At 45.1% G+C, this 12909-nt stretch overlaps 1 protein-coding gene across 5 annotated transcripts in view; it reads right to left on the bottom strand.

The window, feature by feature from the left end:
* Window positions 1-11084, bottom strand: part of ZC3H7B (zinc finger CCCH-type containing 7B) — a 43231-nt gene extending 32147 nt beyond the window's left edge. Inside the window, exons 1-5 of one of the 5 annotated variants that reach the window (XM_082783879.1) lie at window positions 10688-11084; window positions 4911-4971; window positions 3285-3318; window positions 2717-2914; window positions 1703-1861 (exon numbers count right to left, since the gene is read on the bottom strand). In XM_082783879.1, coding sequence (XP_082640005.1) covers window positions 1703-1861; window positions 2717-2914; window positions 3285-3318; window positions 4911-4963 — 444 coding nt within the window. In that variant the 5' untranslated portion in view covers window positions 4964-4971; window positions 10688-11084. The remainder of the gene's footprint in view (window positions 1-1702; window positions 1862-2716; window positions 2915-3284; window positions 3319-4910; window positions 4972-10687) is intronic. The other 4 variants (XM_082783877.1, XM_082783878.1, XM_082783875.1 and 1 more) reach the window with 4 other exon arrangements.
* Window positions 11085-12909: the final 1825 nt, after the last annotated feature.

Consider the following 12909-nt stretch of genomic DNA (forward strand, 5'->3'; position numbering starts at 1 on the left):
TGTAGTTAATTGTGGTCCTTTTTGTCAAGAAAGCCTGAGGGCTTACTTTCTCTTTGTCATCTTCTAGATCTTTCTTTAGCCTTCTCAGCCAAATACCACCATCAGGCGCTTCCTACCTCCCTCCTAAACAAGGGGATGCTCAACAAGGGCATGCAAAATGCTCTCCTCCAACATCCTAAAAAAGTAAAACTTAAATAAAAACATGCTGCTGCCTCCCTTTGTGCCACACAAAAAGCAGACCACAGAGGAGTATCAGCCTCACCACGCTGGGAACCTCTGCAAACGATCAGTGCTGAATATCTGCACCCGGTTAACTCTGCTAGACAATGAGTCAACTGCGTGGCAGTGCCTTCATCACTGCATGCTTTAATACTTCCTCTGCTTTGACCACAACAAAGTTCCCAACTGTTACAGCAACGCAAGCTGGAAGCACCTGGTTGCTCCAGAGGCCTAGCAACTGGTGTAATGGCAGGAGAACGGAGATGATGGATAGCATGACTTGCCTTTGATGCAGAGAAGGCGTGTGATATCTGTCAAACAGGCAATAAGGCAATGGGGTACTTTAATTTACAAGACTGAACTGTTTAGAGCCAGGAATGCAGATGTCTTGATATAGAATTCATAAGGTTGAGTTATCCTGACCCAGAAAAGTTTGATAAAATGTTTGTAGACCACCATGACCGTAGTGTTTTAACCATACACTGAAGTGGCTCAATTGCATTGTGAGATATAGCCACATGGAGCTTTACATGAACAGATCTATGAGATGCCTTTGTTTATAAAACTATTTAAGAACTAACATAATACCTCCAGTGGTTTTGGTCACCTTGTTCTGCCAAGTCAAGGAAACCATGAATACAAAAGGAGCAACTAACTGCTAACGTGGCTTTGCTTTCAAAGATTGCTTCTGTAATTCTAATAAAAAGGAAAAATTAACTTCTGCTGAAACAATTGCATTTTTCTTGTAATAGCATTACTATGATGAATCAGAATCAAATTTAGCAAAGACAACCAGTACCCAGTAGTATCTAATCACAGTCTATTTATCTGTTCAATTATCTGGCCTAAAAGAAGGCTCAATAAAACCATTATTAGGAAAATATCTAGGGCCTAATACATGGAGATAGTCCCCTCTGAAGGCAAAAAAAAATTACACACCTGTGAACCTACCAATAATAATCTAGGACTCCTTCACATGTCTCTCAAGAAATAATGAAAAAAAAAAAAAACACCTTTGTCAGCTTGCCTTAGTAATTATTAACTAAAACGTCAGACATTTTTATTCCAAACAGGAAAAGAATACATGTTTTCCTTACAGAGCTCCAGTTCCTACTTGTGCCATTCTCATAGTATTCTCATCAGGCATATAAAACCAGCTGTTTAAAATAACCTCATGGCCCTAGATTCTATTCTGCTAGGGCAAGTTCTTGCTCCTCACAGATAGGCCAGCTAACCTGCTGGAACTGACCAGTGTCTCTGGCTGGCATTGTGTAGATGGTGACTTGGACTGAAGAAATTTATGAATTCAGACATCCTCTCCAAGTGAGAGAGAGGGAGAAAAGCTTCCTGGGCATAAGCACATCACCAGGAATAGACAACTTTCCCCTTCCTCTATCCTCAGGTGTCACACTAAACGCTATGTGATGGAAGAGCAAGGTGGTGAGCCACAGAAATTGAGAAGAGGTATGAGACAAAAACTTACATGGGGGAGGGACAGCAAGCACCGGCTATTACACTCATATGCTTCTTTGTGTCTTCCAAGTTCATTTAGAGAGCGGGCTTTCCGGAAGAGCGCTCGGATGTTCTCCTTGTCGAGACCTAAAGCCTTCTCGCTGTCTTCCAGTGCCTTCTCATACTTCCCCTGCACGGAAGAAACCACCTCGAGTCAGCACAGCAAACTAACCCCTCTCTGTCTGAATCCAAGTGTTGTATCTCTCAGCAGAAATATAAAAGCATGTAAAAGGCAGTTGGAAATACGGACATTACATCACATGCAAACAGAAAAACTTCAGTAATAGAAGGTTTTGTTAAGTCTTCAAACCAAAAAGCACTTCAAAGTTTGTGAATGCTAGAATTTAGGCTGCTTGAGCAACCTTATCTTACTTCCCCCTCTACCTTGGGCATGTTACATTTGACAGTCTTTAATTACTTGACTGCCTGCTAACTTTGAGTCCCATGAAAAAATCTCATTATGAACAGGATGGACCTGCTTTGGGGTTGTGCCATAAAGGAAAGCTGTTGCATTCCTGAGGAAGATGGGAGAACACAGCCTGAGTATTTCAGAATCATTTTCCGTATGTGTACTGAAAGCTCTGCCACGACCCAAAGCCTTCTTTCTCACCGTGTTCCAGTACCTCATAGATTTGAAGAGGCAAACTTCCAGAACAACACTCGAAGACTCAATATGGGAAGGCACTGGCTCTTTACAATCTGATCTCCAGACTGTGAAGAACTCCAGAACTCCTCACCAACACAGACCTGAACTGCTTTCTCAGTACCTTAAGCCTGACAAAAAACAAAAGCAGGCCCCCTCTCCTTCACAGCCTTCCTCTGGTCTTGCAGTGTACAATGAGGAGGTATCAAAGTTCTCAACGTGTCACCATCTCCTCCAGTGCTGGGGTTGAATCCCCTCCTGACACCTTTTCCAATCGCATGGCACCCAAAGCAATCCAGATGTCCACCCTGGCTCTTGGGGGTGACCTGGGAAGGCGCTCACCATGGCGAAGTAGCAGGCAGCTCGGTTGACATGCAGCTTGCACAGGAGTTCCTTTGGGATGGTCACCTCGTCAGAGGCTGCGTAATCTGCCACATTCAGCCCTTCCACATACTGCACCAGTGAAAGCTTGAAATCCTTCTCTCGAAACAAATCATTGCCCTCTGCAAACAGGTTTCTCACCAACTTCTGCAAAAAGGCCTGGGTAGTAGGGAGAGAACAAACAGACTGAAACGGATACCCAGAGACAGGCACAGTTTCCCAATTTCCCATTTCCTTCCGTATGTTTTAGCAACCTTCCTGCCCACTAAGACTTTCCTGCCTCCCTACTCTCCTCTAATAAACATCAGTCTTTTGGTAGACATGAATAATTCAGTCAAATGTCCTTCTTGAACACTCAAGCACCTTCTTCTTTCCCTGAAAGTTGTCCTTGTCAGAATCCTTAAAACTTTAAGTTTTATACAGACCACTCCATGCTCTCCACTTCTGGTATGTAAACTAATAGCTGTGCAATACAACAAATTTTATTAACCAAAGGCTTGCTAACATCAGGAAACAAACTTTTAATTACCTCATAATCTTCTTGGCTTAAGGGTAATGTGGACCTGAAAAAAAAAAGAGGAAAAAAGCTTATGACACAGGCATCCATGCAAACACTTTTGTTTAGTGAAGAAATTGTCCTTCCAGTCCTGTTTTGATGATCTCAGTGAGTCACCAAACATTTTATCACTTCAAAGGCAGCTGGGGTGAAGAGAACACAATTATGGAGCATTATGTTCAGTGATGGCCACTGTGGTACCAAGAGAGGGTCAGGTACCAGAAGATTTGAGACTAGGGAATCTTATTCTCAGCTTTCTGTGCATATATGATCCTTGGTAATGTTGCCTTCAGACAGCCACCTATAAAAAACATCTTTAAGGAAGTCCCATGAAAGATTGTCATGGAGAATATGAGAATATTTTAAGAGAGGCAACAGACTCCAAGAACTCCTCAAATCCTCTGTGTGATTACAGAAAAGCCACACAGTGGTAAATGCAATCACTTTGCTCTGTGTTACCTCAGCCACATGCCTTTAGGCTTACACCACAAACAGAAGGAAAGGAGAAAATGGTCCAAGTGCAGGAGGTCAGTGACTTCTGGCTGTCTTGGCCAAGACTGCCAGGCTGTGCCACAAAACTGGCAGTGCTTGTGCAGACAACACCCATCCCACAACAGCACTGAGACCTAGGCAAAAGGTTCCATTCCTCAAGTCAGACCCCCTAGGTCATCCAGGTTTGGTCTACACATAATTTTTTCTCTTCAAATGGATAACATTAAGCTCTATAGAAATCCTTAGCAACTTTTATGTCCCTCCTGACCTTTGAAATACAGCGCTGTATACATGACCTTACTGGTCAGAGACTAAACATTTTTAGATTTCATCAGTACCAAAAGGAAATGCTATGGCATTCTAAGAAACATTCATGGTGCATATAAAATTGGACTACTCCTCTTTCAAATCAAAATAAGCCAATAAGCAACACTTGCCCTGGTTCAAAGTTCAAGATGCATTCCAGAGGCACAGTCAACATCCCGTATTTCTAAACGGCTTTATTTCTGGGAACCTTATGCACTTACATAAATGGTATCAGAATAAACCTCACAACTGCCTGTCTGAGACTGCATTATCAGCCAGGTTTAGTCTCTGACTGGGGTAAAAATAGGATTGTCATGCCACAGGACGTAAGTATGTAACACGGGAAACTGCAGGACTCAAAGCAAATCGTAAGAAAACAAAACGAAACAAAAACCTGATTGCTGTCTCACTGCTTCCCTACTCACTATGCAACTTGGACCTTAGTGCTTTTGCTAGCTCAGCCACTGTAGGGACAGCAGTCCTGTACTTCATCAGGAAGTACTTGGTCTCATACTTAGCACGCAAGTAATCCCCAAGCTCTAGAAGGCCACAGATATTCAGAGAAGAGTGACAGGAGGCAACAACCACACTGGCAACTGTAAAAGACCCAGGCCATCTCTTCCTGCTACCGGCAGCACGTGGGGCACCTGGCAATTCCTTTGCCCTGCTTTCCCTACCTACAAAGTGGGAACGCTATGTTCCTCCCTGCAAAAGGTGAACAGGAAGAACTCGGTTCCTACAGCCCGCGATCTAACGACAGCCAACTCCAAAGCCACAGAAACAATGAAGCTGTCCACTTACTGAATGAACTGAAGTCCTTTCTCTATTTCTTGTTTTCTCTTCTGTCTCTCCATTATAGTTGCTGCAGAGGAAGAAGAAAAAAACAACAAAATGAGTCATTACAGGTCTCACTGGCAATTAAGCAGCACGGTATTTTGTGTGTGCCTGAATTCACCACTAACAAAATGTTCCAGACCAGATGCCCAGAACACCGAAGTCCACGATTTATCCACACAGCAGACAAAGGACAGCCAGCAGCTCACTTCCCTGTATCTGCTTTTTCTCACATGCCATTGCCAGGATACACAGGCAAAGAGGAATCGCTTCAATTTGAGCTCTAAACTTCAGACTCCCGGTAAATAAAGCAATGGGAACCAACTGTAATCATGCCTGCCTTCTAGGAAAGGAGGAAAAAAACCAATCAGCTTTTTCCCTGCACCGGCAGTGATATCAGGAATTTGTGCAGGGGCCCTCCCACGATAAACAATTTTGACTGCTAGACCAGACTTAAGCTGGTTTACATCATGGAATACAAAACAAGTAATTTCTGTAAGGTGTCTGGAAACACAGAGCAAAGAGGGACGCTAGGAAGGTGACGGAATTGCTTGCTGTGGTACATGCAAAAGGACAAGAACGGATCTCAGCAACAGAAATTTCATGCTGAAAATCAGCTGGCAAAAGCAGCAGGGACTTGGGAAAGTTCCTTGGGATTGAGGCTTCCCTCTCCCCAGATGCTCCAGGTCAGAGTGCAGACAAGCAAGGAGTATGTTGGAACCATTTTGGAGTAATGTCGCTTTTCTCAGTTCAAATGGGTTTGAAGCATATCATTAGATACCTAAGTTTCATCCCCTGCAGTCTGGGGGCAAATATGGGAATAGCTCCTGCCTGACCTTGCCCCCAGGTCTGCCACACAAGAGAATAAAAAGGGGGAGAAGAGATGGCACATTTTGTGGCCAAAAAAAAGAGTTGCTGATGACCACAAATTTCCCTGCCTTGACATCAACCAGCTGTGATTACAAATGATGTTCAGCATTTGAGGGACAAAGCCAGCAAGCACGGAAACACTGAGCTGAGATGGAGCTGAAGACAACATGCTCTCAGCCTGGGATTGCCTCTGAAGAGATCAGGAGAAAAACAGAAGTCATTTCTCAACACTGCAACAGCTTGAAGAGCATTATCACGTGGCTTCCTTTTATCTTAAGGCCATCCTTACCATTCTAAGGTATCTTATGGTACCTAGGGCACATCCAGTCCAGAACAGCTTGAAGGAACCTTTAAGGTACGTGAAAATCAATCCTGACAACTCAGCAAGCCCTTATTGATTGTGCTGTGCACTATGCAAAATGTAAAACTGATAGCTGCCCTTCACCAAGCAGGGCAGCTGGGGGAAAAAAATAAAGATAGGGTGAGATAAAGACCGGGAAGAAAAGGTAGCAGCAGTAAGCAAGGGCTTGAAAGAGATACAGTGCAGTTTGCAAGTCATCAGACATTAAATTTGAAAGCAATCTGGTCCAAACAGCAGGTAGGAGATTTTAAGCAGCTGCATGTGGAACAGGATGAGCAGCACAGCAAGGAGAGGAAAGCCAGAATGCCAGCAGACAAGGTGAGTGATAATCAGCGTCTCTGGAAAGGTTTTTAACAGAAGCGATGGAGAAGAGCAGGTAGACTTCAGCACAACACCACCAGAAGGCCTGCAATGATTTATAAATAACCTGGATAATGAGCAATCAGTTAGAATAACAAGGAGACTGTGAGGTTAATATTATCGCTGAAGCTACAAGCAGACAGGCTTGAGGGGCAGAAAAACACAGTCACTTCATTTCACATTTCTTCTCACATGAAACTCTGAAAAGACAGAAGTAAGAGAGAAAAGACGAAGAGAAGCAGAAGGAGCTGTTTGCACACAAACAGCAGTGAAGGCCGAGGAAGAGGACAGAGCAACCCCAGAGGAACATAGGAGAGAACTGTGAGGGACATCAGAGACGCAGATGGGGAAAAGGCCACCACGGGAAATGACAAGAGAGAAATTTGGAGCCGGAAGGGGAAGAGTAAAAGAGCCAAGGGACCCTTAAAAAAGCTCATGAGGGAAAGTACAGGAAGGAAGGGAGAATTTCTAGCTGCCCATGCTCTGAGCTTTAAATGCCCCGTTCGGCCTCACCCAGCCACGCGCACACTCTGCCTGCTCTGTGCAGATGCGGTGGGGCTGTGCCCTGGTTAGCGAGGTCACTGCTGGTGGCTGCCATCACTTCGTGCTCCTAGCCTGTCCTCCCTGGGGGAGCAGCCTTGCTCTCGCCGGTCCCTGACAGGAGCCAGGCTGGAGGGAACAAAAGGAACAGAAGCGAAGTGGTGCCCCACGGGTCTGATGGAAAGGGAGATTATTGGCAACTGCGGGGAGAGCCGCTGAACACTGGCTGTTCCTCACAAAGTCAGTGGCTGCACTCCAGAAACGCTGTGGCACACCTTCACCATTGTGTTTATCCACACAACGGATGCATCACCTTGAAAAGCTTCTGATATGCACAGCCTGCTTCAACCACTGCTACCGAGCTCAGCTCTTTTCTTAAAATACTACTGCAAGGAGCGAGGAAGAGAAGACCCGTACGTGTTCTCATGGCTACTCTGATCCCACTGCTAAACACCCTCCACAACAGGATGTGGGCACGTGTTATAACCCAAGCTGTTTGCTGCTGCTTGCCCGCAGGGAATGGCATTCAAATTATTACTGACCAGAAGCTGGAGTGGAGCCAAAGGACTACAGGGAAGGGCTCCAAAACATCTCCTTCCTACAGTTATCCAACTCCTCTTGCATCCTGCAGCTCCCCTTCTGTTTTGTCTCTCCTCACCACCACTGCCACCACATCCAACGTGCCCATCTCCATCCTCGCTTCATTTAGATGGCTTGTTCATCTTCAGATCCCACAATACCCAGCTACAGTTTTGATCCTTGCTACAAAACCCTTTAAAAAAAAAACAAACTCTGGGCTTTGCATGCTGTTTCCTCTCTGCAGCCCCAGCCTCATCTTCCACAGCAAGTGCTCCCCAACACAAGACCCTACCCTGCTTCCTTTAGACACAAACCACAGGCCTGACCTCCCCTCCACACCGCTGCACCCTGGGGCTGCCCCACATTCCCCTCTCCTTCCAAGTGGGTGACCAGCCTCCTCTGCTAGCTCTCCACCCCACCTTCACACTTCTGTCACGACTTTACACATAAGACTCATCTTCTCGTGGCAACACGCTCAAAATGCACACCACATGTTGCTGCCCTAACAGCCTATTTTATATTTCTTGGAAACAACCCCCCTTCCCGTTCGATCCGGCTCCACACCAGCACCTTCCTCTGTGTGTTCTCCTCCTCCGTTATGCCTGCCCCACTGCCCCTGGAGGCTACCGCTCAGATTCCTCATGCCCCTTTTGCTCTTCACACCTCTCCTGCCGCTTTCCAGGAAAACTCGGTCACTTCTGTCTCCCCTTGTCACTCCAGGCTCTTCATCGTGTTTCATTCTAGCTTTGGACCAAGCCACACACCCGTTACACCCGCAAACCCAACGCGCAGTCAGCCACCAACACGTGCAACATTTTGGTTCTGCTGCAACCACATCGTGGTTGATGCATAACTAATTTTAAGCACAGAGCTTGCTTAGCTTTTTTTTTCTCGGTCTTGTAAATATTTTTAGAAACACAGTGGAAAACATTTCATCAAGCAATGTGCCTAAATGTCTTTGTTTCCCCCTAAATCTGTCTGTCCAGACTTGTCTGCTCAAATCGCTAGCAGGATTCGAATCCAGGATATTTATATCCCCACCACAAAGCTCTTATCGTTTCAGTCCAGAGATGTTTATCCTCTCTGGTCCAGCATCTAGAGAGGACTTTATTCATGTTTTGTCAATGAGTTACAAACTATTTGCCAGACAGAAATAAAATATTGCAGATCGGCAAAACGGTTTTCTTGCCTTCAAAAGGAAGCATGAGCCAGTAAACAGGGTGACTCAATCACAAACCGGGTAGATTCACTCTACCAGACAACACAAGATGAACAGGAATACTTTAATTTACCTTATCAAGGACCCTGCCAGAGCTGAATGTGGGCAAAGTTTTTCATAATGCATTTCTGGGATGGCAATGAGTTCACACTTGTCTGACTTCCAGGCTTCAACCATAACATTTCAGCCAGAAACAAGCACACTGAGATGCAACTGACAGGTTGTAAAGCCGAGACAGGAGCTCAGCCCCAGGCTCTGTGCTCTCTCCTCCCTGCAAAAGGCTCCACAATTTGCTAACCTGCAAACAGGGAGCCTTTGGCTGCAGACTGGCCACCTCAGTGGTGCAGCAAAACAGGTCAAGCCCTGCAGACCACCGCAAACAAGGTCTCCTGCCCACTCCTGGGGCCAATCCCTGGGTTTGAACGCTTCTTACAGCCACCAACTTTTGGAGTCCCCAGACCCACCAGGTCTAACAACCCCATCCCCTCATCCCCTGGTCCCAGTGAATGTGGGGCAAGTCTGCGATGACACCCCAGCCCCAAAAGAAAATAACAGCAGCCATCCAACATATCCCTTGGAGGGCAGGCAAAGCCTCAGGAGATCATTCTGGCCCTCCTCACCCCCTTTTCGTCTTCCTCCAGCCTCACACTAACACCCCATTTACTGCAGGTCACCTTCCTCCTGCCCCCAGCTGGGACAGCAGGGTGACATTGCCATCCCTTGCCCACTTGCTCCGGGGTCTCCTGCCCACCCAGCTCGCCCTCCCCTGCCTCATTTTAAAAATTCAGTGCGGGAGCTAGCTCACACACGGGCAAAGCGACAGCACCCCCATCCCCAGCACTAGGCCGCCGATCCCCGGCCTCGCCTAGCGGCCACCGCGGGCGGAAGCGCCACCTTGGCCGGCCGGGGCGGAGAGGGGCCGGCGGTGCCTCCCGTGCCCCGCTCGGCTCTGCCGGGCCCCGGCACTCCGGCACGATGTCCCCCCCACCCCAGGTCCTGCCGGGAGGAGTCTCCCCCGGCAGGAGCTGGCTAGGTTTCCAGGAAAACGGCAAACAAACCCAAACATACTCTTCATCCTTCCCCACCCCCCATCCGCTTAAATAAAAATCACGGATCGCCGGGAGTCTGGGAGGCGACTCTATGAAGAGAAAAAAATATATATATAAAAAAAATAATAAAAAAGATAACCTTCCCTGTTACCCGGAAACTGTCTAAAGCATCAATATTTTTAAAAAATAAAAATACAAAAACACAACCTTCTGATTTGATAAACTTTACAAGCCCCTAAGGAAGGTACATCTGAAAAGCTATTCCAGCTGGGCTCCTCTGCTCCTTCGCGGGGTTTATACCAAACAAGAAGGGGAAGCTGCAGCCAAAATACAGACCCGAACACGGCTCTCAAAGCTACAAACCACAAACACAACTAATCCTAAGTTTTTCATATAAACGCAGGGGTTTTTTCCCTAGCTATTCAATTTTAGACTACTACCACATTTTTTCCAGGGGGTGGGATTAGGATCTCTGACAATTATTTTTTTTTTTACAAGCCCCACATTTTTGGCAGAAGGGGGGGTTAGCTTCGAAATCTCGCCAATATTATTTTTCTCCACTTTTTTTTTTTTTTTTTTTTTAATTGCAATTACACAACGTTTCATCTATGCAGTTCGTATTTGAAACCTTCACTTTTTAATGAACCAACATCGAGATTTTCTTGTTTCTCAAGTCCACCCCTTTCTACATACATAAACACACACACATATACATTAGGATTAAGGAAAAAATATCCCCCCAAAATAATAATAATAAAGGACTCACCTCTTCTTGGGTTCTCCCCCCCACGCTATGTATAACTTTCCTTGATAAATGGTATTATATTACTAGAGGTATTATTAATGTATTATTACTATAAGTAATAATAATAGTAAGTGCTATTTAATTATAGAAGGGAGCATTCTGCTTCTGGATCGGCTGCCCCTGCAGCTCCCTCCATGTGCCTCCTGAGCTCTTTACTTTCATTTCCAGGTCTCTCGCTCGCCGCTCGTTCTCAGCCGCACCAGCAAGAGAAAATGCCTCCCGCATATCCTCTGGGCCCTAGAGGCTACCGCTTCCCACGGCAAACACACACGCATCTTTCCCTCCCGGCCAGTTTTGAGATTCTTTAAGGTGAAACGGGCTTAAAAAGAAATACGAATAGTAAAAAATAAAGCTCTGGAATGTTCGAAGCTCCGATCTTATTTTAATACATTTTTTTTTTCCTTTCCGGTTGTCTTTAGCAATATATCGAATATACCCCAGAAGAAAGCCAAGCTGCCTCTGCAGAGTGCCTGTCTGCACGTGAAGTGCAGCAATGAACTAAACTGCAAGACCCCCCCCCGGGGGGAGGGAAGGGGTATCACATGCATGAAGCGACCCTTTTGCTCAAACACATATGTTTGCTGGGAGGGGGGGCATCGCAATTACGTATTCTGAGAAATTATTTATTCTGGCCAGAAAACGCTTATTCCATCCCATACTGCTGAGCAGCTTCCCTGTAAATAAGATCTAAAAACACCAACCTTCCTGTGCAGAAAGGAAGATACTGTGTGTATATATAAAATGATATTGTTATTATATGCCATTCTATGTTATATAATATAAATATGTTATATATAATATACATACACATACATACATATTTATATTTATACATATGAGCTTAGGCACTTCCTGGGAATGAGATGTTGGCTTATTCTCATTTCAAATCTTTCAGTATTTCCAGAAAGTGGATTGTACCGCCACAATACCCCACGCTGGAGAACCCCAGCAGGTGAGTTATCGGGGGAAGCAGGAGATGGGCACCACAAGTTATGTTGTCACGGGAAAAGGCTGTGAACACAGAGGTACACAGATCACCTTAAAAAAAGGTTTCATGCATCCCTGCCCAGCTGCAATGCCATCAACTTCAAATATCCCTCTGAAATGAGCTTTATGCTCAGCTCCCAACGCAGACTCCCTTGATAGGATAGGTTCTCCTCTCCCTGAAGGCTTCTGTCTCCTGTCAGATCATAGTTTCCAGACTGACACATGTTTAAATTATCCCCTCTTTTTAAATGTAACCAAGATCCTGTTTACTCTTCAGCCTCTCAATCCTCTATTTACCATGACCCAAAACAGTGTCACTTATGATTTGCAGCTAAGCAACTCAGACAATATTCAGATGCAGGTAGAAGGTATCATCTAAAATGTATTAAAAATCCTTAGTACTTAAAACATTGTAATTGGAAAAGGAAAGACTTGATTATACCGAGTAGGATTGGCTTCTGGCAGCCCTGTCAACACAATAAACTGATAATTCATGACATATAGGCTGTAAATTGTATAATGTACCATATGACATTGGAGAATATTGTCCTACTTATTTTCACAATATTTAATCACAATAATATACTTTTTTTTTAAATATTTTTTTTATTTTTTTTTTAAGGTATTCATTATGCTCTCTGGTACGATACAAAGATTACTGTTATTTGTGGATACAGCTGTGTTCATTTTTGTTACCTGTTCAGTGAATTTGTTACTACTTATTTTTAGATATTGACACCATGACAATGGGTAGAGTCCAAGCAAGCTGGGCCTCCACTGTAGAAGCTGCTGGGCAAAATGTTCATTAAATGACAATCCCAGTTGAGGGGTGGCTTTGGGCAGAAGAAAGGTGGTGCTAGCCTGGTGGGAAAAGTAAACCCAGAGAGACCTGATGTTGGATCACACAGGGCTGGCAGCATCACGGAGCCATGAAGCATCAAGTGAGTCAGAGAGCCCAAGAAGCCTCCAACCCTGCTCTTGGAGTTCAACATCTGAAAGACTAGAAAAGCACTGCAGCTGGATGAGAACAAGAAGGCTTAGGAGAAGCCATGGAGAAAGAGGAACAAAACCAAACCCTATACACAATCAGGAGCTATACTGGAATAAGCACTATTTTTTTAATTCAAGAACATTAATTTTCAAGACTGAATTTCCCCATGGAATGTCACATTATACTTCCCCCTGCCCCAATTTCC

This window comes from Aythya marila (genome assembly GCF_965140915.1).
Source record: "Aythya marila genome assembly, chromosome: 1".
NCBI classification, from domain to species: Eukaryota; Metazoa; Chordata; class Aves; order Anseriformes; family Anatidae; genus Aythya; species Aythya marila.